Below are 27,628 nucleotides of genomic sequence, written 5' to 3'. Positions count from 1 at the left end.
GTTGAAATGCCACCGGAGCTAAGAACTGAGCGTCTGGCTGCCGTCTGCCACACAAGACAAGCACTCACTAATACGTAGATGTGTGTCTGCGCTGAGATTTCACTCCTCACTTCTGCCTACTGTCAGTTTAGCAGCCACGCTTCTTTCTCCTCCCTGCCTGCCTGCCTGCCTGCCTTCCTTTGTGTTCCTTCTCACACCACCTCCTCTCCTCTTCTCCCTCCTCGTCTTTTTTTTTTTTTAAATCCCTTCCCAAAAATGAGGGAAAGCCCTGCCTGCCTGTATGTAGACTTCCCCAAGCTGAGAAGAAGCAATTCCTCTAAAAAGAAAACAAACAAACTGGGATAGAGGGTCTAAAAATAAAATAAAATTCCTCTATATGCATAACTCGTTCTCTCACTCACACACACACACACACACACACACGCACACACAGATTAGCCACTAACCTACTTGTTGCCCACAATGTCCCACGCCCTCACAGAGGCTATAAATACTCATCTATCCCTGTGCATTGATCCCGATTGAGTCAGGCAAGACCACCACAATGAGCATTTTGGGACTAATAAAGGCAGGAATATAAGAAGAAATTGAAAGACAAATTATCTACACAGTCAGACAGAGAGTAGGAGGTGTAATGGGCCGCCTCCACACCAACACCCAGAAAAAGGACAGCGATTAATGCCAAATACGAGCTTCAAAAGAATAAGATTAATTTGGAAATGTCTCTTTTGGCTAATTCCTTGAATCATGGCAGGGCAAAACAAGCAGTCATATTGATTTTCACTTCCCCATTTTTCCCAACAGCACAACATGTAGACTGAGAATACAAACACACAGATGGCCCTTAGCCTTCGTCGTGCGGTGTACAATGAGGACAGGATGATGAAATTGTGGTTAAGAAACAATACCTGGATTTCACCTATCAGTGCACACCTGAAAGAGCCCTCAAGTCACAAATCACACCCACACACGACGCCGGACTATGCCTGCAACTTCACTTTCTGTTTTTCACATCCATTTCCATGCACTAGACCTCTGCTATTCACTGTTGCTGGGTTGCAACCACGTGACCTAGAGGTAGTTCGCGTCACTTACGGCGTTTGGGTGGGGAGCGCCACATACACACTCATCACACACTATCTATGTACAGTGATTGGTAGATTAATACAGATAAGTGTGCATTGTGTGAGTGTGCATGGTGTGTTGCATAAAGACATGAAATAGTTGAAAACAAAGCAATCAAGTGAAAGTGAAAGCTTATCTTTCACGTCAAACATAATGAATGTAGCAGAGAAAAATAGCAGATCTGTGCTGACTTGTCATCAGTGACCATTCAATTGGTCCTGTCCTGGACTGTCTTTGCAGAGAAAGGCATTTTTTCATTTTCAGAATAATTTCCTGTTTATTTTTTAATTCGGAGAATAGATGTTCTGATATTTTTATGAACGATTCTGTGAATCTACAGTGTCAGGTCCGTCACTTTGAAGGTGACCAAAACGCTCAGATTGCCTCATTGCAGCTGGTACTCCCCGTTGTAGGAAAGGAAGGAGGAGGGGCTAACAGGCAGTTCACCAGAACAGGTACTGCAAAGCTTACAATCAGGCCAAAACGTGACTTATATATATATTTTTTTATCTATTCGAAGTTAATTGGTTAAGGCATCAAGAAAATTGATGTTATATCGAGAAAAAAAAATTGTGTTATACTGCTATATCAATATTTTTTACCCGCTTCTACTTTAATGTAGCTGTTTTAAGCATGTGTGAAATACACTAAACTATTATCATTACTGGACCATTAATGGAAAATTTAGAACTTTTCACACCTTGCGTAGAAACCCGGGGTTAATTGTTGCAGTATGTCTGGGAAGTTCCCTCTTTCAAGGCAATGAGTGCAATTATTCTTATTGGTTAAATAAGTTGGACAATTGGAGGCGCTCTAGCTGTAATGATGTTACGTCCTTGGGCCCATTCTTTTAAGATGGAAAGAGATGTTCCTTATTTACAAACAAGTCGCAGGTGTGTGCGACGTGTTTCTTTCAAGCCAAAGGCTAGTTATTTCCTAGACAAATTACAAATTTAAATCCCCTAGAGCCTCTCCCTCTCATCCCTACCATCTCTCCCCATGGAAACAGCAGCTAAAGGAAGAGATGACCAATGTTATGCAAGAAGACTAAGCCTTGCCAGCAGGCAATCACCCCTTTCCCCTCCTCGCCCTCTTTCAGACTGTTTAATTCTGTCAACACATATTTCCAAGCCTCCTTTCGACGTCTGTCTCGACTCACCCCTTTGAACAGTTTTGTGTACAGATGGCAATGGTGTCAGAAACGATTACTGTTCAAACTGACCTGCAAAAACAACAGAAAACACAACAATATTGATGCCAATCCAATAGGTAGTGACGTCGTTATGACCATGCTCACCAACTGCGAGCGATTTTGGAATTTGACGTATGGAAGGAATTCGAGTCCGCCGGTCGCAGTTAGTGGTGTAGGTTAGTGGAAACGCATTAAAAGCACAAATACATGAGCGGCCCGGTGCCATTGATTTGGTGGTGAACACTAAACAGGCATGCCATCGTTTTCACTGACTAGACCATTTTAAAATGTCCAAATGTTACACGTTTGTCTTCAATTTCCAAATTGTCACACTCATGCGATCATGATACAACACTGTATTCATTTTCTGTTGAAAACCGCTGTGTAAACGGCCTGTTTGACATCATTCTCACCCTCGTTTTGATGCCGCACACTTCATCCCTGCCATCCGCCCCCAATCTCTAGCCTCCGTCCTTTTCCCATCGCCAAGTCTTAGCTTTGCCCTTCTTCATTTCGGCTCCCCCACATCCTCTTTGAGACTTTTTCACGGTTGTTGACAGAGGTGGGAGTCGTTTATCTGTCGCTCTGACTGCATCCTCTTTGAGGATTCTACTGTCAGCAGGCCAGGAAGATGACTGAAATAAGTCTGTTGGCCACAGTACAGTTTGGAAAGGTAAACCCTGATGTAACGGGGGGCGCGCACTGTAGGTGGGATGGCGATAGCTGCGTCAGCCAAGCATCAGCAATGCAAATAGCATGACATCATGCTAGCGCAATACAGCACAAGCCTCCATTGAATTAGACAAAGAGGTGGAATGTGACAGCAAACAAACACATTCATGAGGGACACCTAGGATCTTGGCATGGTGTTCATTAGGGAAAGTCCTCAGGAGAGTCCTTTGCATTCTATTACAGTTGTTGTTCTTCTTTGTTGATTAATCCATGCATCTACCCTTTCTACACTTAAGGTACCATACTAAAAACTAAAGTAATCAGGTTTAGAGCAAAAAATTACAACCGAAATCATACTTGCTTTGTGGAAGTGGGTTACTGGATTCTTGACCACTTGACCAAGCACGGGGAAAAGAGCACAGATTTCCCATCGTAAAGCCTTCATCAGGCAATGCATTATGTTCTCCCACCTGACTGGCCACCATCACTGCTGTCGCCACTCCTGAATGGCGAAGGGGACGACCGAGCACCTCCTGACCCGGCTCTAAATGTGTTTGCACTTTTACACTACTGCTAGTCTTTAAAATATTGACCCAACCTCGGTGACCCTTCTCTACAATCCTGGTGACTCATAGGCTCTCTGAGGGCTTTTAGCGGTCCATTATCGACCTGCTGGATTCCACTGGGTCTGGACAGCCAAGGACAACCCTACTTCCCCCAACACCAACACTACTCACTTCTCCACTCCCTTTTCCCCCTAATGCTGACCCCTAGGAGGCACACGCATTCGCTGCCTCTCACTCCACCGCCTCCTCACTCAGTCAATAACACACCAATCGCTCATAGGAAACAACAGATTTCCTTCTGATGGCAGCGAGCCTACACAAAGAGCAAGGAAATTATCACAACAAAGACTTTGTGAATGAACAAGCAGCGGCCTCGTGATGTGGTTTGTTTTTCTCTCCCTCTCTTTTTTTTTTTTAAGAGGCCGCCTCCTGCTACGCGTAGGACCGATTAATTCCTGTAAGTCAGTCCCTGTGTGGAGTTCAGCTCCATTATTCCACATCCTGCTCTGTGATGACTAACCAGTGAAGCCTGTATGTGTCCAAGAGAACATTTACATCAGCAAAGAACATCTAGATAATGAGGATAAGTTACAAAGCAGAGCAGGCTTCATTAGTACACAGCTAAATGTGCTAAAATCATTGAGCATGGAAAAAAAAAAAAAAAAAGCTCTGAGAGCTGGAAAAGTTCAAGTCAGGAATGTACAGTATTTAATAGGGCTGTCAAAAATAATGCAATACTGGCGGTAAGTAAACTTATTTAATTAATTACATTAATAATTAACGTGTGTGCATCACGACAAGCCATACCTCTGTTTTGATGGCGGATGGAGGCAAGTCAAGTGTCCCCACAGAAGCATACAGTCTGACACTTTATTCAGTTTATTCCTATCTTAACACATCAATAGCAGTGCTCTATTCCAACACTTCGCCTCGTAAACATGTCTCTCCGTTGCTCCTTGGAACAACACTTCCTCATTCTCCACCAAGCACACTCATGCGAGGCGCATTCACCGGCAACGGAATTCCGAACGTCAACGCAACAAAAGCATATCATACTCAGTGGGCGTCAGTAGGTAAAAACAACTACTAAAATTAATTAAAGTGTAACAGAGGGTTTATAACATTGACTGCTGACGTTGTGAAAGCTTAAAACGAGGGAAGGACGACAGCCATTCGGGGGGCACTTTGACACCTATCTTCTTCTCATGGTCACACATTACAGTCGTCAAGAGCGCTTTGCTTTATATCCTTTCTGAGTGCACTGAACAAAAATAGTCTCAGAAAAGTAGCTTACACAAGCCATCTTTCCACACAAAAAAGAGCAATGGCTAAAATTGCCCATTTTAATTGTGTAGGATAAAAAGTGCGGTATCTCTTAGTTTTACTATTCTTACTATACCACACTTGAATGTTACATGACTATTTTAAATACCTGTAACTGCGGCCGATAGCCTTGTTCAGAGGAACTGCAGAGGGATATGCAAGGGACATTGCCAAGAGACCAACATATTATATGATGGTGTGTAGTACGTTTTAACTTGATTTGAATTTTCATTTGCTGTTAAAAAACATACAGTATGTTAAACTTATATACTCGTGTCTGTCATTTATCTTTCTGTGAATAAAATACAATGACAATGGGTATATTTCAGATATATTTGCACATGGTGGTTAATCAGGATTAATTCATTTGTAAACTGTGATTAATCACATTAAAAACTGTAATCATTTGACAGCTTTGGATTTTAATATAAACTGCATTTGGTTTGAATTTGATGTTCGGATATTTCAATATCTGCATCATATACTGTACAGCAGATTATTTATAAGGAAAAGTGAATTTAAGCACATACAGCACTTTTTAAAATAATGGTGGGAAACGTATGTTGTCAGTTGTCAGTGGTCATTCTGGTCATCCCTTTTCATTGTCAAGGTATTTGCATCTCCTTTGATCTAAATATTTTTTATTAGGTATGGTGAAAAACATGTCACAATGATCTTCTGAACATCTAACCACAGTACCAGTGAGGCATAATTGTGGACTTTACATTTCTTTATATAACACACAGCTCTGAACACAGGCTGGCCCAATAATGTGGTTTATAGGCGAGTGTCAGTGTATTTAATTTTGATTTAAATGCTGTTGCTTTGTGACACATTTTTAACCAAACCCTTCCATTTAATCCAGAGCCATCAGACTTCTAAGAATGACAACATCATCATCCCACGGCTGTCAGCAGCATGGAAGCACCATGTGATGTTTTGGTTTCACAAGCCCCAAATATCAAACTCGCGCCATAACATTATAATTGCAGTTGTCAGTAACAGCAGACACAATGTTAGTGGCGCTGCTGTAAACAGCTATTGTCTCAACGTTTTTTTATATCAACAAAAACACAGCACTTTCCCTCCCAGCACACCACAAAAGCCTTGCTGCAATTTCCTCTAATCATTCAAAATTGCTCGTCGTGCTCCTAAATGATCGCTTCACACACCATAGATCACTAAGCGTTTAGAGGGAGGAAGAATATCAAATCAACATTTGACAGAGGCAGCAAAATGAAGTGACGGGATAATGTGTAAAACCGCTGTGTGCAAAGAGGCGAAACTACTGTACAACTTCTTCTCTGATGAGGGCCCCCGCCCGTTTAATGCGACCGTTAAGTAGCTCAAACCGCACGGCCAAGTTCTGATTGGCTGCTGCACTGCAAACTGTGATGCCAGACGTCCTAGTCAGCAGAGACACAGCAAGTGTCAGTGTTGATAAATACAGCCCACGACCTGACCTTAAAGGCAACACTCAGCAACTGTCTGCCTTCTGCCCCCATCTGCCCACCTGCACTCAACATCTGGTAGCACAACAGCAGTCTCTTCAAGTCAAGGTCTACTGAAGGCAGACAGAACTAACATGAGGAAACTTTAATGTCTTATTATCTAAAATTACTGAATTACTGCAGAGAAGGCATCAGGGTTAGTTTATTACAGTTCACAAACATGCATAAATGAAGCCTCGTTTTACCAACTAGTGCAGTGTGGAAGTGGAACTACCTGGAACAACGTGCAACACAGGAAGTGAACAGATAATCAGTGTTTGCTGAGACATGGAGATGGGGCAGGATGAAATAAACATCTTTATACTCCTTTTCAGGCATCTTGAATTGTGCAAGTGTCATATTACATTCCGTAGAGGCGAGAGCAGGGATGTCCAAACTTTATTCTCTTAAAATTCCAACAGTCCCCAACACCCGTGCCAATTCCCCCTCCCCCCCACACCCAATTATTTAAACTTTCTTCTTGTAAATTTTCAATTTGTAATGATGACATTATTTTGACTTTGACTATTCTCGTAACATACCTTTTTCCGCAACCTAATTTTCCAAAAATTACAACTTTTTTGTTTTTCATACTGTAATATTACAACTTTTAAAAATAACATCTTTCGTTAGTATGTAAACTTTATGCTTCTAAAATAATGTTATTGTTCCTCATAATATTAACACGTTATTCTTGTATAATTACGACTCTCTCTCATTAGATTACACCTTTTTTATCTTCATATTTTCACTTTTTTCTTGTAAAGTGACTGCTGATTTTTCCATTTTCACTGTTTTTTTATTGAATGATATGTTTACAATGTGCCATAAAACAGCTTAGCTTTTGTGTTTAATAATTTAAAAAATTAAACATGAAAATGAAATTGCAATCTGTTGGCAGTAATTCTCCAATAAATAAAATTCTCAAATTAAAATATAAAAATAGTACAAAATAGTCCAAGTAGGCCACTTTTAGTCGTACTACTGTATCATAACACCAAATGTACGCTTCATATACTTCATTTGAAATGTGAACTGAGTGGGAAATTGGTGCGGAGCTTTTGGTTCGGTACAGCTGTGTATCACTTCGATCCGAATAAAACTACATGTATTCCTTACACCCCTTCTGTTGTCATTTTGTGAAGTATGCTCTTGCTAATGAATGCATTCACAATGGCAAAACTGGTAAGCCTGTAAAATCACCGCTGGTTGAGCAGATTTGTCATTGCTTCAACATTTGTAAAGGATACATGGATAGAAATGGTAAAAAAAAAAATCAAACACATATGCTAACGTTTTTTCACCCTGTTGCTGTGCCTGCAGTACGAGTATACAGTACTTTACACAGTGCACTTTGCCGCAGTGGTCTGCTTTCTTGCTGCCCTCAGTCTCTTCTTGAATAAATAAATAAATGTCTCCTTACCATGGCCAACAGCCACATGCCGTGAAGTAAACATAGGAGGCACTCATTGTTGTTGTTTGTTAGTGTGGTTTGTTCCGACCGTTTCTTTCAATGCGGCGTGGTTTTCCCTTTCCCTTTTCTCTGAACTGGAAAACCAACCGCCCAAAACCGAGGCAACTATAGCTCAGCCAAGCCAAGCTGAGCTGGTAATGCAGTGGAAAAGCAGCAATAGTAGCACACTGTTTAAAGGATGGTGCGAGGATGTCTTTCTATGAGAAACAACCAATGCAAAGAAGAAATAACAGAAGATGTGCTTTGTTTTTGTTGAACCCTGCCGCCTGGTATGTTGTCAGGGTATTGAAGTAGATACACACCCTGCGATGGAAACACAAGCATGATTTAGGTGTACCATTCCGAAGTGTGCCACGGTGAACTGATCTGAACTGCCACTTGGTGGGAAACATGATCTGACGAATCACCGTGCAATGTGACTGAAAATGATGTGATGGGGATTCACAGCGAAGCATGTGTTTAAACCGGCTAGGAATGTGAAAATGTACTTCTGGGATCGTCACTCCCACTGTGGTAGACGGGAAGGAGCGGGAATAATGTGGTGTTCCCCTTCCATCTAAACTGACATGGACACGTTGAGCGATTGTTACGGACCAGGCTTGGTCAACCCTCAGACCTCACTGCGCCGCTCAGTGCCAGCCACTGTGGCTTGAATTGACTGTATTGTTGTTGCCTTTCTGGGCATTTCCTTAACCTTCACTGACAGCATGAGTCGTCTTTGGTGCCTTGCCGCAGCACTTCTCATCAAATGAGTCTGTGTAAAACGACCACATTACTGCCAATGCATGTACGCATCTCCTCAAACATTCACCACATTTTACTGTATATGGGGTGACTGCCACAATATCCCATCACTGCCGTATAAATCACTTTATGTTGGTGCACTTTTTCTCCCACATAATGCCTTCATTTATCTTTTAAACCCTCTCTCTCTTTCTGGCCCCCCCTTACTTGTCGGAGGTTCCAGCAGTAGGACACAAGGAACAGCACCTGCAGACCGAGACTCATGCTGCTCTGTTTCCCTAGCAACCCCTTCATTGGGCTTTGCTTGTGCAAGCCATTAAGCAATGCCAGCTCTACATACACACACACACACACACACTCATAGAAAAGCGCCCCCACACAATCACCCTTTTAAGGGTTTCCGGCTCTAGCTTTACTGCTCTTTTTTTAATTTGAGCACTTTTTCCAAATGTTTTTTTTCTGTTAACCTCCAAACTCCAACAGCACATCACATTTTCCCCTCAGTCATAAATAAAAGGGACCCCCTGGTTTTAGCAACCTCATTCTAACAGAGAAAGGTTTTGTTGGGGTATTTCTCTGCGGATGACATATATCCCGTGTAGGAGCTTTCCACCCCCTCAATGTGTCATGCACACATCTCCAAATAATGCGACATCCAGTCCCAGCATCGCACCACAGGGAGAATTTCTTCCACTACTCCCGGCCTCTTTGCTGACGCGAGTGCAGACAAATCCTGTTTGGCCCCGAACTCGATTTTCCCCTCATCATTCCGACTCCGATGCCAGCGCTTACCTTTCCGAGTTGCCAACATCAATGCGGCTCAAGCAATTTTCCAGGAAGCGGCTCTCCAGGCGGGAGCAGCTCACCTGGGGAGGGAGAAGGTGTGTGCTTGTGCACACTCAGGCATAGGAGACTAACAAGAATGAGAAGGTCACCGTTCGTTAGCTCCAATTTGACTCGGCTTGCCTTGAGCCCTTCACTAATGGTTCAGTTTGAAAAGTTTAAGCCAAATAATTTGACTGATGGGGCCGCCGTCCTTTGTTGCTGCCTGAAATGTACCCTGAGACACACACTCACTCACACACACACACACACACACACACAATTACCTGACATAAACATCTCTCAATTTTACACGACTGCTCACTCTTTATTGTAATATCTAAAAAATAAAACAACAGCACCACATTATTATTCACACAGTAATGTCATGCAGCTGCACAACTTAAAGCCACAGTGTTAGTCACCAGTAAACAGGCGACAGCCTTAAAGGAAATGGGTTTAGATGTGGCGAGAGGAAGACGACGACTTCAATACGAGGCGACAGAGGTAGAATTGAACAAACACTGATTATAAGCCACTTGCAGCTGTAACTTCTTACATATTTTTGTGAAAAGTTGAGGGTCTACACTTCAATCACATTGTTTGTTGGTCAACATTTTTTAACCACCAAATTAAATTTATTTTCAAAATGTTTTTGTTTATTATTTTCAAAATGTAATAATAATAATAATAACAATAATAATAATAATAATATGTAATAAAATGTAACTTTCAAGAGAAAAAAGTGATTAGTTATTGCATTGGTTCTGCCTTTACTGGCCACTACATTAGATAATTGAACAAAGAGCTGTGACACATTTTAACTTTACAAAGATAATAATGCTCAGTTTTAATCAATATTTCTTAGGAATTACCGCATTTTCCGGACTATAACTCGCTTCTGAGTATAAGTCGCACCAGCCAAAAATGCACAATGAAGAATAAAAAAAACATATATAAGTCACATTGGACTATAAGTCACATTTTTGGGGGAAATTAAATTTGATAAAATCAGAGACCAAGAGCAGACATGTAATAACAATAAAATGGAGAACAACAGGCTAAATTGGCGCCTGTTAACGTGATATGAATAGTTGGTATGTTAACGCAACATATGAACAGTTATTCAGATAACTATATCCAAAACAACATAACATAACTGGTTTAGTTGCAGTTTGTAATCTGCAGAATATGATTTTCTTTTCAGGGGCATTTGTGTTCCACCTTTCTCACTTGTCTTTATAAGTTGATGTTTACGTTGTAAATCTTCAGTGGTACAGGAGTAGCAGATACTGGCACACAAGCCTAGACTGCCCTCTCGTGGCTGTTAGTGTGAAAAAAAAACATAGATGTCGCTCCGGAGTATAAGTGGCAGGACCAGCCAAACCATGAAAAAAAGTGTGACTTATAGTCCGGAACATACAGTAATTTTACAAAGTGTTCATTATTGGAGTTATAGTTTGCAGTGGTGCACAAATGCACAGCATCATGCTGAGAGGTAATATTTAACAAAAAAATAATAAGAAATAATACATAAATAATAATAAATAATGTAATTACAAATTTGCCAAAACACGCACCTGTGTTTTATGTGCTATTATATCCATGACAAATACACCACGTTGAGGTGCTGTTATTGAACCCTCAAAGTTTGACTCCATAAGTCGGATTGAGTTGAAATTTCACACCGCAGACAGACGAGCATGTCTGTAAAATAGGAGCAAGATTGGTTGAAACTCATGGCTGCCAATCAAGCAAAAGCCCCATTGTGAAGCTCCCGCTCAGGGCGAGTGCTGAAAAAGATCCAACAGAGCTGAAGATGGTCCATGATAATAACAATTTTCCATGATCAAAAATGGGTGATGTTCATTGTCTGTCGTTTAAAGGCAGCGTACAGTGAAAAGCTGCTGCAGAGTACTTCAGCTCCATTACTAAGGATGAAGAGACATTAACCCACATTTCAGGATGGAAAAGTGAGCAGCAGCCTTCATTTTTTTCCCCCACCATGTTCAGTGTCATGTACTCAAAAGTATGGCCATCAAAATTCCAGCCTCCCTGCACTCGCTCTCCCTCTCTGACAAAGTGAAAGCTTTTGTGAGGTTACACCTCCACACGGAGCAGACTTCCCTGAACTAGTTTCGGCCCGTTTGTTGTAGTTACTGTTGCTAAAACCCAGGTTTATTCCTACCCCTGGGAGAGAACTTCCCTTTGTGTGAATCTCGCTGCATTCACACACTGTAATTTGAAGGGCCCGTACGGAAACACTGGTTTGGCTGCCTGAGCATGACACAACATGTAAAAATCCATTCGCAGAGGCCAGGCTGTTAACTCTTCCTATCCCAGCTTGGAACATTTACATAAGCCAAAATGTTTGCTTGATTACATAAAAAGTAAAAACAAATGAGCACACTTCTGTTTATTCTCAGGTTTCTATTGGACTTGGATACAAGTTCGAGTCAAAAAACCTTCCCGATCTCCTTAGCAATCCAAATGTGGACAGCCAAGGTCAGAAGAGCAATGTGCGTCCACTGTCGGGCCATCTTTTGATTAGTGTACAAGTCTGATTGCTGGTGGTTGCCAGAGAAGCGGTACAATTAAAAACAATTTTTGAAAAACGGCACAAATCTTCAGTTTGAACCACAATGCCAGCATACATGTATACAAGACAAGTCAGCAAGCATCAAAGGATGAATTCTGGGCCTGTGTTTTGCTTTGTTTTGGGCTTTTTGTGGCTAGGTTGGAACACCAGCCACAAGGATGGACATCAAAATAGAAGACCATCAAAAGGACTAACTCGCATGCAGTTTGCTTTTTGGCTTTTTGTTGATTCTACAGAAGGACAGTCCCAAGAAGGGGCCTTGAAAGAATAAAACTGCCTGTGTAGCTTGTTGTTATCCATCCATTCATCCATCCATCCATTTTCTATGCTGCTTATCCTAATTATGGTCGCGGGGTTATGCTGGAGCCTATCCCAGCTGGCTTCGGGTGAGAGGCAGGGTACACCCTGGACTGGTCACCAGCCAATCGCAGGCTTGCTGTTACAACTAATAATAATTGCATGTTCTTTAAAGTCATCACACATTTCATATGACACAAACCAAAAAGCTCAGTTTTACGCATACCCCAATCCGCAACCCCAAACAACCCACACTACGAATAGATTGCAGTCCTGTGGGAAACACCGCACAGTTAGTTTGTTATTAACAGAAAAACCTACTAAGAGAGACCATAAGATCGGCACATTTTCAGTCAGTGTTGCAACTACTCACAGGATTAGTGCTTCACCTTAAAAGTAAATTATTGCTGTAAATATTAACAGCAGTCAGATTTGTGTAATAAAACACATAAACATAATTTATCTGCATAAATACCCTTGAGAAAGATTGCAGAGCATCTCCCTGTTTTTGGCTTTCCCCCTTGTTAAATGCAGCCCCTTTCACTGCAGTTGTTGGGCATTCATCACGCAGCGTGCTCCCTGCTAAAGCTGGGGGAGCAGCAGACCTGTTGGGCTTTAGGGAAGCTTTTTATACGACAAGTGGAATGCAGAGTCCGTTCCATAAACAATGGCATTGCTAACAAGTCTGGGCATTTTCAGGGGCACTTGGGCCACAGTGGGGGGAAAAAAAACCCCACAGAGTCTGTGGGTATTGCTTATTAAAGCAGCATCAGGGATGTACAGATTCAAATAACACATAAAGAGTGCTATATCTAAATAAGTGTGTCATATATTTTGTTAATGGATCACATCAGGTGTACAACACGCTACCAACACAGATTGTACCAGCAATTTGAATGTTGTTTTACTTTAATGAATGTAAAAAATGAAATGTTGACTCCGCTTACTTCTTTTTTATTTTTTTTTTAATGTCACCCACTTCCGTTGAATGGTACAAACATTGTTAACCACAAAACATACCTCAGCGTTAGATCAATTTAATATTTTTCCACAACTAACATCATTAGTTGGCCCAAAAACACAAGTAAAGTCGGTGTCTCTCGAAAATCGCTTAAAAAACGTGCTACCTGAAACCACGATTATTAAAAATTCAAAATAATGTTAGGAAACATTCAAATAAAAACAATTAAAATATACAGTTTGAGGACATGCTCCTGCTTTCTATCCCTTACTCTTCTGCCTTTATCTGAGGTACAGTCAGATGATTTTATTTTATTTGACGACTAAATCCATACAACAGTGCTGTCCAAAGTGTGGACTCGGACGCAATTTTTAGCCCGCAGCTTGTTTTTATTGGCCCTCAGCGTATTTTAAAAACAGAATTAACTCACTTTTAATGACATACATAATTACATAATATTCGCTTTAGCATTGTTTATTTTTTGTAGAATCATATTTTATATTAATAATGATTAGTATATGATTTCTAATATTTATAATATGCTGGTAGATTATATAACAAATACTTAATATTTGTCATTAATAATAAATGTAATGATTAGATGAATTATTAATTTAGCTTTGTCATCTATAACACAAAGATAAGACCCACCCATTGTCTTCTGCGTCCTTATTGGCTGTAGCCTATTGTCAATCAATCTGCTCCGCGCCAAACTGCCGTGTTTCCTGTTGTCTGACGGCTAGCAAACAGCTTGCGGAGACTCTGAACTCCGTATGTTTGCACGTTTTCTCACCGACAAAACCCACAATATCGACGAAACATTCCGCACCCAAAAGGCAGTTGAAAAAAGTTGGACTTCTGGACATGCTGAAAGAAGGTAGACGCTACGCAGCTGTAGGGCGCCATTACGGAATAAATGAATCTTCGGTTGGAGGAGGAGGACGACGAGGAAAATACGACAACAGCAACAATATGTTTTCACAAGGATACAAAAACGCTTCAGCGGAGCGGCACCAGGATGAAGAGGCACGGTCAGAGCAGTGAGCCACTTAATAATTTCTTGTGTCCAACCTCGTAAGTTGAGCATTAAAATTCACACAAAGGTTTGAACTCAGTGTTTAAACAAGAGAGAAGGGTATAAAGTGCATGGTGAGGGTTTTTCAGCTGTAAAACATATATAATAATTGTAAAAAAAAATTAAGTTAGCTACTTTGAATTATTGCGGGCTATTGTGGGAACCTATCCCCGGCGATAAACGAGGGAACACTGTATTGACCTGCATTGGATCGGTGTTAGTGTATTTAATGCACAAAATATATCAAAGTGGGCCCCCGCATGCTTAAATTTCTCTGTATGTAGCCCTCTGCGGAAAACATTTTGACACCCCTGCCCTACAACATACTACTAGAAAAGCTTTATGAGAAACCATTAAAAAAAATCACCTGGACCCAAAACTAAATAATGTTTTTACATTCTTGAATGTTTGCGCTTTCCACCTGTGTGAGAATGGGGCAGGTTCTCACTAAACGCGTCCGGAATGAAAGGAGCGTTCAAGGCAACTCCTCCTCAGTCGGTCTGGAAAAAAAACAGACCACCCAGGCTGACCCGAACCACATCCACACTGACGTGCAGGCAATCAGAAAGTGACGTAGAGGCTTTTTTAGAATCACATACCTAAACCGACCTCTTATTAATCCGTTGTCAACAACTTGGTGTGCTCTTGGGGAGCACAGTACTGTGATATTTTGGTCATTCGATATCTGTCTCTTTTTTTTTTCTTCTCTTGCATCCAAATAAAGGAAAATATTTTGATACAGCTCTTGCACTGTATTAGGTTTCATTAGAATGTGCTACTCAAACTAATGTTGTAGGCTGCTGTAAAATTATGCTTCTGTCAGGGTCTTTATTAGAGTTATATAAAAAAGATTACTGTATACACATTGTATTACTACTACAAAAGTGCCGCTTGACAAGAAGACCAAGTTATTTTGGGATTGGGATGAGTAATAATCCACAATTAAACACTAAATGAATGCATTCTTTATTATTATCATACTCAATTTTGATTAACGGTGTCAGAAATATTAATGTAACAATATTATATGATTGTGGATGTTGTTAGCAGTTAGCAGCAATAAAAATACTAAGATGTGTTTCCAATATTTTCCCCCCTAATTAAATATTATGATAATCAAATATTAGACACTAGAGGTGGACAGGTCGGTCCAGACATCGATATAATCAATACCAGGGTAGTATCAGATCGATTCTAGCGTGATGAGATCAATATTTTTCAGTTTTTCCTGTTTAATTTCACAGAGAGAGAGCTTTTTTGCCTTTGCCATCATGACAGTGTGAATACCTGACAGAAAATGACAATGAATCTACATTTTTGTGAAGATTTTGGCTTTTAAAGGCTGTGGTCTTAAACTTTTGATCAGCTGATGAACACACTATTTCACTTGACTGGTTGTTTGCAATAAATTGCTTACTCAAAACATTTTTCGTCTCACTCCCATTTCGTCTTTTTGCATTTTGAAGCTCTACTTAGAACCTCCTTAAGATTCAACATTGCAAAATTCCTGCAATTTTTCAACTGGCCTTAAAACTGCTGAGTGAATGCACGAGTGTATGTGTGTTTTTGTTGTATTGTTCAAATATATTTTAAATGTTGTTATACTCTTTACAAACTCAGGTAATAAGTCGTCGGAAACAGAAGAGATTTGCAGAATTTGGATGAGAACTAATAGTAGTTGACTTATTTTTCACAAGAAAATGATTATTTGATGTTGTTATTTTGACATGAACTTATATTTTTATATCTAAATATATGAAGTTTGTTTATAAATTATACAGTCAATTCTAAGTGATTATAAATAATTACATTTTACATATTTCCCTATCATTTTAGTCCTGTGTTTTATTCGGATTCTAATCATGATCAGGCAAAAATCACCAAATCATTCAATGACCTAGAAAAATGTCCAAGTAAAAAGGCCTCGTGTGGTATTTTGGCCCTATATTCACTTGGTATCGGATCAATACCAAAATATGTAGTGTCTCATTCTGAGGCAGTACGCAACTACAGATGACAGCTACAATACTGTATAGTAAAGGCTTTTACACCCGTATTAAATGAAACAGTTGCAGGTCAACAACATTCATTACAGTCTATGCAAAGCCATTTATACCATGCATGGATAATATGCTGAGAAATAATGTTTTCTCTCACAAAAGCTTTTAACACGTTTTTCAAAATTCATAAACAGGAATTTTGTTGAAGTGTTTGCACTGCTCATTTTTGGGAAACACTTATTTCACCCATTTAACGTTTGCCTGCCAGCCATGAGCTAAGTGTTCCTGCTAACATCCACAAAGGGAAACAGAGAAAAAGAGAGTGAGAGCGTCGGGAGGCGGGGGGACCACTGTGTATTTGGCCTGAGCTGCTTAGAGACCAGCTGTTTGAGAAAAGTAAACACACGAGAGAAAGGGAGGGCTACAGGAGTTCCGAACTTTTGCATTGTTATCCACCAAGTATGTCATGGAGGCCAAATTATGCACACACAGGGGAGCAAGGATGAGAACATTTAGAATTTGTCTTATTGCTTCTTGAGTTAAATGCTTTAAGCACATTTTTTTTTCTTTTCACTAAAATAAGGCTTACAATGTGCAGTGATGCAGACAAAAAAAATCATGAAGCACTGAAATCACTATATTTTTCCAGAAGAATTCCATATTTTGCCAAAATTTCAAACCAGTCAGTGTTAGCCAAGTGGTAAATTGACCATACACGTACAAACACCATAAAACACATGCAACAGGAAATGCTGCAATCGCAAAAATACTGCAGGATCAAAACCAATTGCTAAAAAAAACAATGCTGCAAATGCTCACAAACCCCCAAAACACATGCATGAAAGAAATGCTGCAGGACACAATGGAATTATGTATTTTCATAGACAAATCTGATTCGTTAGATGTTGGCTGTAGTCGACCTTGTTGGTGTGTTTTCTGGGCACAGCTAATAGGGTTCCCTACAAAAAACAGCTCTGTGACGCAGCTCGCACTACACTTTCTGGAGTCATCTTTAACCTCTTCAAAATACTTCCACCCTTTGGAGGATTTTTTAGTAGCCATTATGAGCCAGTAAGTCTGTTGATGTTGACGGTCGTCCGAGCTTACATCAGCTCCTTTGGATTGGGCAACTGCAGTGGGTGATTTTATTCATGCGTAGTATAGATCTTCTGTTTAAAGTTAAACACACGTCATTTTCAATTCCTTATTAACACAAATTAGGCTGATTTTGTGTCTAAAATAGTATATTTGTAACAAAAACAAAAGACATTCTATATAAAAATGCCGGGGGCACCCCCCAAGTAGTCAGAATTTTCAGTCAATTCAAAGGCGACGTTGATAGTCGAATCAAAACTCCTCCAAATCGAATCATCGTGTAGTACTACCAGGATCCAGGGGCACTAGACCTAAGGGATATTCTTCTTTAAAGACATGATGTCCACAAGAAAGATGGCGGAATGAAAAGGGACATTTCACTTTATATTTTTGCTAAACACAAATAAATCTAAAATACTGCGTCTCAAGTCTTCCTCAGGTCTGGCACCCATTTTGTTCCATGAAGTTGCAGCATTTCTGTTATGCTTGTGTTTTGAGGGTTTGCGTGCCTTTTTGGCATTTGCAGATTTTTCCTTTTGCATTTGTATTCGATCCTGCATCATGTACAGTAGATAACTGCAGCATTTTAAATTTGCATAATTTGCCCGCTGCATTTCTTTTTTGGATCATTCCCGTGTTTGGACGTTTGCTCCCCTCGGGCATTGCACAAATGATTAAAAAAACACAAAAAATAAATTACCATAAGGAGATGCTCGGTTGTGAGACTGTTCTCGCCATTTCCTCCTGTTCATCTTGATATTGTTTAGCTGCTCCATAATAAATCTAAAATCTCTCCTGATGGTAAATGATTCCTTTGTAGGCCGTGACTGGGATTTTCCTTCCTTAGAAATTTGGCGGACAATTCCTCTAATGGTGGTGTTTACAGTATGTGTTCGTTTATTATGATCCAGTCTGAAACACAGCCAGGAATGCTCTCCTAAGACAGACACAAATTTCCTTCCCGCCTGCCAATTGTGCACAGGTCAGTAAGTCAGAGTGCACAATCCATGCAACTCTTGTGGAGGACGTACCACCCACTGCCACTATGACATTTTTTTAATGGTGCATTTATGAATATAGGGACAAAAGTGCTTTTATACTGTTGCATCAGTCCCACTCACGTTCAAGGACGCCATCTGTTCCTGTCACACTGTATGCATGAATGTCATGCTGCACCGTAAAAGTGTTAGTAGGTATCTGCGGCCCAGGGAAACTACTCAGGTAAGGCAGCTTTTCCGTCCATATCACGCCATCGCCAGAAGTGTCTCCCAGCACGGTGTCAACAGCATGAAGCAGACGCCAACAGACAGACCAGTGCACCAAGAGAGTTGCAGGGGCATTCGGGAGGGCAACAACTCAGCAGCAGGACAGCTATCTGCACCTTTGCGCAACGAGGAACACTGCAAGAGCCCTACATATTGACCTTAGGGAGTGTGCAGGTTTTCACCCAAACTGCCAGAAACAGACTCCATGAGGGCACCTCAACAAGAGACAGGAAGCAGCAAACAACATGTCTGCATGTGGGAAGCAGACTTTCTGCACGTACAACCCAGCTGCAATGGGCATCAAATAAATGTAATAACCAATTAAATCACTTTTTATTGCGGTCCTCGTGATTGCAATTCTTGTTTGTTCTTTTATAAGATGACCACTTACAAGTCCTCTAGACAACTCATAATCCTCAAACACACACACACACATAGCCAACAGCTAACGTGCATTTTCTATATATAAAAAAAACCCGACAATAATAAAAAATACAAAGCAATCGTTGCCTAACTTTCTCAATGAGCTGGATCCAGGAGCTGATGGTTTGAGTGGTATAATAGGAGAGAAGTTTCATAAGCACATTCATTATAAGTGCAACTTTAATTTATGTGATCTGGGCAATTGCAGCCCCCGCAGTTTATGAAACCACTTACCAGGCCTCAGACACAGCAGGAAACGTCCTACAACCAGAAACGGGCATGCTCGCACAGTAGTGGAGCAACCATCAGTATACTGAAAGGCCGAGGCTGCTGAGACGCAGCGGGGGGGCGGCTTTCACCTGGAAAAAGCATGCAAAATATAGTGTGCACAATACCGCAATGCATCTCACCATAGAAGAGCTGCAGCAATCCAACGGCAGCTTATTTCACTACTGTTCAAATCAGCAGGACCACTTAGGAGCATTGTGAAATGATTCAGGTCTATTCTTTCTGCTTCACTTTGGGGTCTTTTTGCTTTGAGTTTCAATTTTTCCTTTCAAAAGTTGGTGGTTTGCAAAAGGCACAGTTCCCCTTATATAGACATAACGAGGTGACAAAGAGTGACTTTTGACTCTTTTTGTACTATGAGTTGTGGGGTCATATTGGTATAAAATAAGGTCAGTTTGTGTTTCAGACCCAGGCACGAATCACGTGATGGCTTTTGTGGGATTATGTGAAGGATTGTCCAGAAAGAGACATTTTCCACTGCACAGTTTATGCATGTGACAGCAAGCATTTCAATTAGCATTTGCTACTCAATGAAGGCAATGCCTTCAAATGAAGCACAGGAATAAAGCAGGAGTCTGTGATGAGCTCATAAAAAATAAAGAAAGAAAGAAAGAAATTCAAATTTAATGATAGGGCTATTCATAACTAAAAAAACATCTGTTTCACTGTTCTAATATACAGAAAAGGAGGTTAAAAAATAGATTTTTTTTCTAGTCAAACTTTAGGAAACTCCATCCTGTTCACGTCATGTGTTTCCAAGTCCAGATGAATCACAATCAAATGCAAAAATCATAAACCACTGCAGCAGCTGCACCTCCCTCGTTGGAAAACAGTGACAAGCCTACGTTAAAAACAGCATCACGAATCAGTTGGCTGTTGATTCTTTTGTCTTCTAATCAGAATTATTTCCATTGTTTGGCCAAGTATGTTTATAAGACAAACCACAAAGAGGTGCTCAGAGGCATTTGCCGATCGACTGCTAGGGAACGGCAAAGATGCATACTTTCACACCCAGCATGTAGCGCTGCAAAATCCCAGCTCTGTGAACTGCAAACGTCTGTTGACACGTGAATCTGTCAGTTCACAACATAACACACAAGTCCTTCAAGCCAATTGGTTGCTGCTGCTTCTTCCATATGCTCCGTCAGCCGGAATATGTTTGATATGCGCTGCTGTTGCTGCTGTGCGGAATCATTACAGATTAATATTACGCATATCTCGTTGCAAATAAAATAATTGCTAGCACGCGGAGGAGCGGTGGAGAAGCATGACAGGAATCAGTGGGAGACTCAGAAGAGGAGAGTCAGGAAACACCAGTGAGGTTGGAACAACCAGACAAGTGGAAGACGAAATGCCCACATTAAGGATGGGCATAATCGAAGTAAGAATACTGCTGATTGTGCAGCATCGAATCAGGAGTTCAGAACATGCGGACAAAGTCTCCCATGAAAATAATATTACAGGAAAGAATCAGTTTATTCGTTCTCCTCATCATCGATCAAACAAATATAAGTATTTTCACATACAGTTGTCCCTCGCCACTTCAAACATCACTCCCTCATTAATAAATAGCCGCTGTTTCGTGGTTGACTATCATTAGCCAAAATATTCAGCAATTTCTACATATTGGCCTAACTTAAGCATTTTCAAACATAAAAAAGACTAAATGAAATGAAAATACAGTCTAAGGGATTATAGGACGTTGATGAACTGTAGTCTACACTGGCCACTGGGTGCCACTAGTAACACGCACCACACTTGATCACTGTCATTATTGCAGGTTTGAATTATGTCACAACAAGCACAATAACAAAAATGACAATAACAATAATCAGCATCATAACCATAACAACACGGGGTCCTGTTGTGGGCGTATTCCAGCTAAAACTCAACCCTTAATCCCCGACGTCTCTTCTCCACGTGCTCGAAAGACATTTATTGCAACACACACAAGCACGAGTCTTATTTATGACTTAAATGGCTTATTTTCTCTGACTGTATATGCTATATTGAGTAATATGAGTGCAAAGGTGACTGTAGGGGTGTTATTGTATGTCTAGAGGGCTTTATTAATATTAAAAATGGTATGTAGAAGAAGGTCGTAAACAGGTATTCTACAGTCATGGAAACAATGATGAGGCCACCCTTGTTACTTCAGTTTATTGATCCATTTTAATGCCTGGTACAAATAAAGGTACATTTGTTGGGACAAATATAATGATGATAACAAATATAGCTCATAAGAGTTTAATTTAAGAGCTGATATCTAGCAACTTGCACTGTTTTCTTCATAATAACCAAAATCACTGAAGTTCTTACATGAATAGCTATAGCATTGTACTGCCAAAAAATGTAACTCTTATGAGCTATTTTTGTTGTCAATGTTATATTTGTCCAAACAAAAGGTACCTTTAGTTGTATCAGGGATTAAAATGAACAAGAAACTGAAGAAACAAGGGTGGTCTAATATTTTTTTCCATAACTGTATGCGAACTACAAAAATATTTGGTTTATAAATAAGGAATCCTACTTCGAGGAAATTCGTTTATCGTGGTCGGGTCTGGAACCAATTAACCAAGATAAGCGATGGATTGCTGTATAGCACATTTGAACTCATCCTCATGAACACTGATGCCCGTTAACTCAATAACGATTCCCTCATCCACCTGCTAAAAAGGGAATATTGTGTGACATCACCAAGGTGAAAACTGTTTCTATTAATGAAAGTGTGATTGAAGGTGTTTTTCAATTAATATGCATTTAGTGCAGGCTGAGTGGCCTCTTTGAAGAAATGGTACAGCACTTGGCTTCATTTCACCACAACACTGTCGTAAGTCACTTGTGTACTGTAGGCTGCTGAATTACTTAATAACATAATGGATTGCACACGACATCTGGTCAACACACACCTGCATCGAAAATGACGCTTTTGCAAAAACAGTAAAATGCTGATTTGAGGAAAAAGAAATTGAGCGCCCAAACAAAGCATGCCATGCGTTGGTGACTCAGTCGCCGTGCTTTTTTTTTTTTTTTTTTTGGAGTGTAACTCCTAAATAACCCGCCACGGGGTCAAGGAAAGTTGCGAGTGCCAGCACTTTGATAAACAAGGTGAGAAACACTAATGACTCCAAGAGGAAAAAACACGCAAAAGTGGATTATGTGTGGCCGTTGTCGGCATGATGTACGAGACACTCCGCATCAACAATAAGTTCCCTCCTGGCGAAGAAAGAAGAAATCAAAGAAGCTAATGTTGCGAAAGGGGTAAATGTGTTGACGAAACAGAGATCACAAACAATTGATGATTTTAAAAAGTCCATGGAGTCGGATCCCGCTTACAAACAATAACCTCTCCTCTTCCCTCTCTCCTTTTCCTCCATGTGGCGCCCGTCAAAATACTCAAGACATCTTCAACAAGCTCCTTTTTTGACTAATCAAATGTGTATCAGTGGACTCATCCACAGCTAGGGAAATGCACTCCGCATTTTTCATTCTATAACACAGCTGCTTAACTAGATCACCAGCCAGTACTTCAGTATGTCTGGCTGCTGTACATTTTAGCTGCCATTTCCTTTTTTGTTTACCTTCAAGCATTGCGTCCATCACTTCGGTAGCAATAGGAACTGTTATTGTTGTTTATGTTTCACACAGACGACTTGAAGTGACGGACCGGAGTTGAGAGTTGACTGCTACCGATATGTATGTGTGTGCACGTACGTAAAAGGACCCAGTGAGCAGTGACACTCTAAGTGAGCTTTCTGTTGTTGTGTCATAAATGTGACAAGCATAGGACAGTTTGCAATAGCTCGCCATCACAATTTCTGCGCATTCAGCTTTGTTCTTCTTACCTCTGAATAATGACGAAATATCTCGGAAAAAAATCAGATACTTTGTCTCATGATGCCATTTGAAAGAGGACATTTCCATCACAGCTCTTGTCTCCTGGACGAGTCTTGTGCTCGTTGGAGGGAGAATGAATGCAAATGTTTCAGTCCAATCCACTTTCAATTACCGATTTTCACCAGGCACTTTTCTTTTAGCAGCCATTTTGGAACACGCTGCTTTCATAAGCGAACTGTTCCGAAAACAAAAGTGAAAGTACAAAAAGTGCACGCAAAAAGTGAACTCTGTTTGACACAATAACCGGCTGGCATGGGGACAAGTCCCCGAATATGTGCGCTGATCCAAACAAAACACATCGTGAAGGAAAAACAGTTCATTTTACATTTTACTCAACACGCTCACTGAAAATCTCAAGTATTTTCACGTCATCACATTGAAGTCTGAGTCAGGTCCAGAGACGTTGATGTCAGAGTCCAAGTCTTTGATGAAATTATCAAGTCGAGTCCAAAGTCATCAAAATTGTGACTCAATGTGCGAGTTGACTCCACAACTCTGGTATATACTATAGTGCCCTCTGCCTCTCGCTGCCTACAATTTCAGAAGGACTGGATTAACTGGATTTACTTATTTTTAATGGGGAAAACATGTTTTCACACACTTCGGTTTTCATCAGACTTTTTGGAAACAAAACAAAAACTGAGGTTTCACTGTAAATGATTTAGTCAAATGGGGGTATAATTTAACACCTCTGTATGAAGCTGTGTGAATGTAGTGATGCTCAAAGCCACTTAAAACTGAGCACTGTAATTTGATACGACTCTTACGTTCAATCTCATTAGAACTGTACTGTGTCAATGATTGCATGTCACAAATATCCAAGACGTGCAAGCTCACCTTTCAGATTTTTCGGGTTGTTTTGCTTGGTGCGCGGCATCTTTCCACCTCAGTTCACAAGCGCATGTCGGGAAAATTGGGCTCTATTGCCGGGCCTTGAGAGGAGCTGAGACCTGCGGAGGAGACGGCGGCGACGCCAGCGCCTGCGTACATCTACAGAAAAAATGAAAACACACATGTCAAGTGAGGATGAGCTTAGCCTAAATGCCACACTATGCTGGCCTTGTTTCTCTCACTTGGCAGCTGTGTGCTAGTGTGGGACAGAGCTGCTGATTGAGGTTAGTCCTCGAACAGGTGCCCTCGGCCGCTCAGAGCTCCTCTGTGGTAGCGTGCAGTGTCGCTCGGGCCACTGTCGCATGGAGGTGTGAGTTTTCAACCATGTATGTGCATCAGATGCTATCTGTCACTCATGAGTTTCAGATGACAGGGGTGGCAACAAGCCTGATTGACATGTGGGTGGGTGTGCTCGCAGTGGATGAAACATGCAAACAATAAAAGCTCTGTGTGCACTGCCAATGAATGCTTAGGGTGACACAGAGGCTAACCCTCATCACATGTGTGCCCTCCTTTAAGTTCACAGCATAAATAAGGCAGAATAGGTCTTTTTTGGAAAATTAAACAGTAAACCAAGGTACAAGGGTTCATGCAATGCCGGTTTGGGGGAAAAACAAGCCCATATAGCTGCAAATTTTGCAACCGCCTGGTTGCAAAATGTAAAGCTCCCGTTTAAAAATAATAAAAAATAACATGTTGATGCTTTCTCTCGCTTGCATCATCCCTTTCAAGACCAGGTAAGACATATTCACACCTGCACCTTGCAGTGAACAGCACTGCTTCAGGAATCATCCTTTGTTTGCCCTCCACCGTTATTACATAACACTTACTACAAGTGGATGATTTTTCTCCATACACTTGCTACATGTGGCGCTACAGCGATGACATCATCGGATGAGAGCAGGACTGTGGCTGCATCATCTGGCTTTATACATCCACGTTTATTTACAAGTCCTCCGCCATGCAAACATAACAATCCTCTCACCTGGGGATGCACACTTTGGATTTTCCACAGCAGGGTCGACGACGCGGACGAGGCGGAGAAGAGAGACGTGCACGCCTGTCAGTCAGTCTGTCTGCATGCAAGCCTGCCTGTCTCACCCTCCCTCTCTCTCTCCCCTCTGTGCGTGTGCGTGATTTCTGAGGAAACACCCTGGTGCCAGCCCGAGAGAAAACAGAATGCACTTGCAGGTGATTAATCAGACATTTCCACGCACCCTCGTGGATCAATCTGAGGCATTATGTAAAAGCAAAGCGCACTGCGATTGGGTGAGTAATCGATTCCTGGAGATGACCCATCGTTGCAGTTGTCAAATACAATTAAATGTTTGTTTTTTTGCAAAATGCCACATAAAATGAAGCGAGGGAACACAATGGATGGGAATTGCGTATTTTTTTGCAACACGTGAACGCCCTGCAAGAGAGGGAGGAGCCAGGGAAAACCCCTCGCTGCCTTTGCAACAGAACACTTCCTTTTCGCCAACAAAAACCCGCACGCATGCACAGTGCACACAACACCATGCAGTGTCAGTCTACACATGCACAGAGAGGAGGAAAATAGTCCCTATCTTACCTACAGCTGGGGGGGAAACACAACGAAACAATGCAGAGGGGGAAGTTGAGCCTGTTTGAGTCCACACGCCTACAAGCGACCTGTAACACGGCTGACTAAAAGCCCGCCCCGGCAGCGTCTTTCCAGGGGAAACACACACAGGAAAACACACCACGCACACCCCGAGGTAGCTTCTTCATACTCACAGGAGTTGTTTAGCTACAAACGCACCTTTAGAACGACGAAAGAGGGGGTTCAGCTCCAGTTTTCTGCCTTCACCTTCTCTCTGACTTTCTATTGCAGGAAACAGACAGGCCCACTGACGTCACCGGGGGTCCCGTCTCCGCCTCCCAACCACAGGGGGTCATCACAAGCCAGTAGGGGACTCACGACAACCGTAGCCTCGCGTGTCCTCCTGTCACCCGCAGACAATATCATTCTCTCTCGTTTTTGTCCACCTTAATCAAACAAAAACAATACAAAATGTCACACTTGAGACACTTTTGCTTCTATTTACAGTACAGGAGGGAGGCACAATGCCATGTCGTTTCACGTAAACCCCCCTCAGCGGGGCCCCACTCTCTCTCTCCTCGCTGCATAGTTTAGGATTGACGGTTTTCCCGGAGGTTCCTTGTTGTCAGGTCACGTTGTGCCCCTCCGCCACCACCGCCCGGGCTTTCCCATGCACTAACCTCCCCGCAGCAGGGACACAACAGCGATCCTTTCAGCTTTGGGTTGCCTGGGCCTTGTCGATGGCGCTATAAACAACCATTGTCGGAAAAAAAGTGCTTAACACAAAAATACAAATAATGCCTACATTGTGCAAGTATTATTCAGCCATTTTCTGTAAACCACAAACTCTAAACCGAACTAGATAGGACCCAGGGCGAAACTGCGAATGTTCGTATCTACCAAGTACGGTAGAGTAAATAAAGGGCCAGTACGTTGATACCGATACTTTTTACCTTGACATTTGCCAAGGTCATTGAATGATTTTGTGATGTTTGCTTTTTAATTTTTGATAATGATTATAATCACAATAAACCACAGGATCAAGACTTATTTGTGAACAATTCAATAACACGTATTGTATTTATTATTATTTATATTAAAAAATTAATACAGCAAGACTAAAATCTTTCGTATTTCCAAAAAAATATTCTTGTTCTTTTTTTCCAAACTGTGTCAGTCACAACAGAGAATTACTGTCTTGTTAAAAGGATGAGTTTTGATTCTGTATTGGATCCCATTAGATCAGGGTGTCAAATATATTTTCATCTTCAATTAGATACACAGGATCAGCTCTTCTCTACTTGCTTTAATTTGGGGTGGTTGGTTTTCCGCTTTAAAATACTGGCAGGAGACAACAATAGTGAAATAGAACCAGGGTCTCTTGTATTTGCTTTCGGAATGTGGCTGTTTGCTGCGGTAAGGATACACATTTTATTCAAGAGGAGACCGAGGGCAGCAAAGTGGAGGCTATGGACTATAATATTCCCAGTTCAGTTCCCATAGATTAAGCACAGCGACAGGATAAACTGATGCTCTACCAATGAGTGCTAGTAGGAACAGCACAGAGCACCTGCTGCTGTTAGCGCGGATGCATCAATTGCCAGTAGAGCTGTGAAATGTTTTGTCAAAGGAGTCAGATGGGATGACCTGCACTGGAATGATACAAGTCATAAAAAACATCCATATACATTTTACACGACTAATTAACCTGACTGACAAACACACTGACAGAGTCCAGCATTGAACACTGGACCACTGTGCCACCTTCCTTAGCGCCATGACGTAGTGTTTTTATTCTCATCTTCTGCCTGTATTCCTATTGGTTTATGCCCACCATGAGCTGGCCCAGCTATGACACATCACGG

General features: G+C 41.2%; 1 protein-coding gene across 4 annotated transcripts in view; it reads right to left on the bottom strand.

Moving 5' to 3' along the window:
- hivep1 (HIVEP zinc finger 1) overlaps positions 1 to 26,139 on the bottom strand; it is a 63,362-nt gene extending 37,223 nt beyond the window's left edge. Inside the window, exons 1-2 of one of the 4 annotated variants that reach the window (XM_054763045.1) lie at positions 25,983 to 26,139; positions 24,146 to 24,298 (exon numbers count right to left, since the gene is read on the bottom strand). In XM_054763045.1, the coding sequence (XP_054619020.1) occupies positions 24,146 to 24,185 (40 nt within the window). In that variant the 5' untranslated portion in view covers positions 24,186 to 24,298; positions 25,983 to 26,139. The other 3 variants (XM_054763047.1, XM_054763048.1, XM_054763046.1) reach the window with 3 other exon arrangements.
- Positions 26,140 to 27,628: the final 1,489 nt, after the last annotated feature.

The sequence above is a fragment of the Dunckerocampus dactyliophorus genome, chromosome 20, assembly GCF_027744805.1.
Source record: "Dunckerocampus dactyliophorus isolate RoL2022-P2 chromosome 20, RoL_Ddac_1.1, whole genome shotgun sequence".
Classification (NCBI taxonomy): Eukaryota; Metazoa; Chordata; class Actinopteri; order Syngnathiformes; family Syngnathidae; genus Dunckerocampus; species Dunckerocampus dactyliophorus.
Note: the sequence above shows the minus strand (reverse complement) of the source record. Positions and strands in the feature narration are given on the sequence as shown.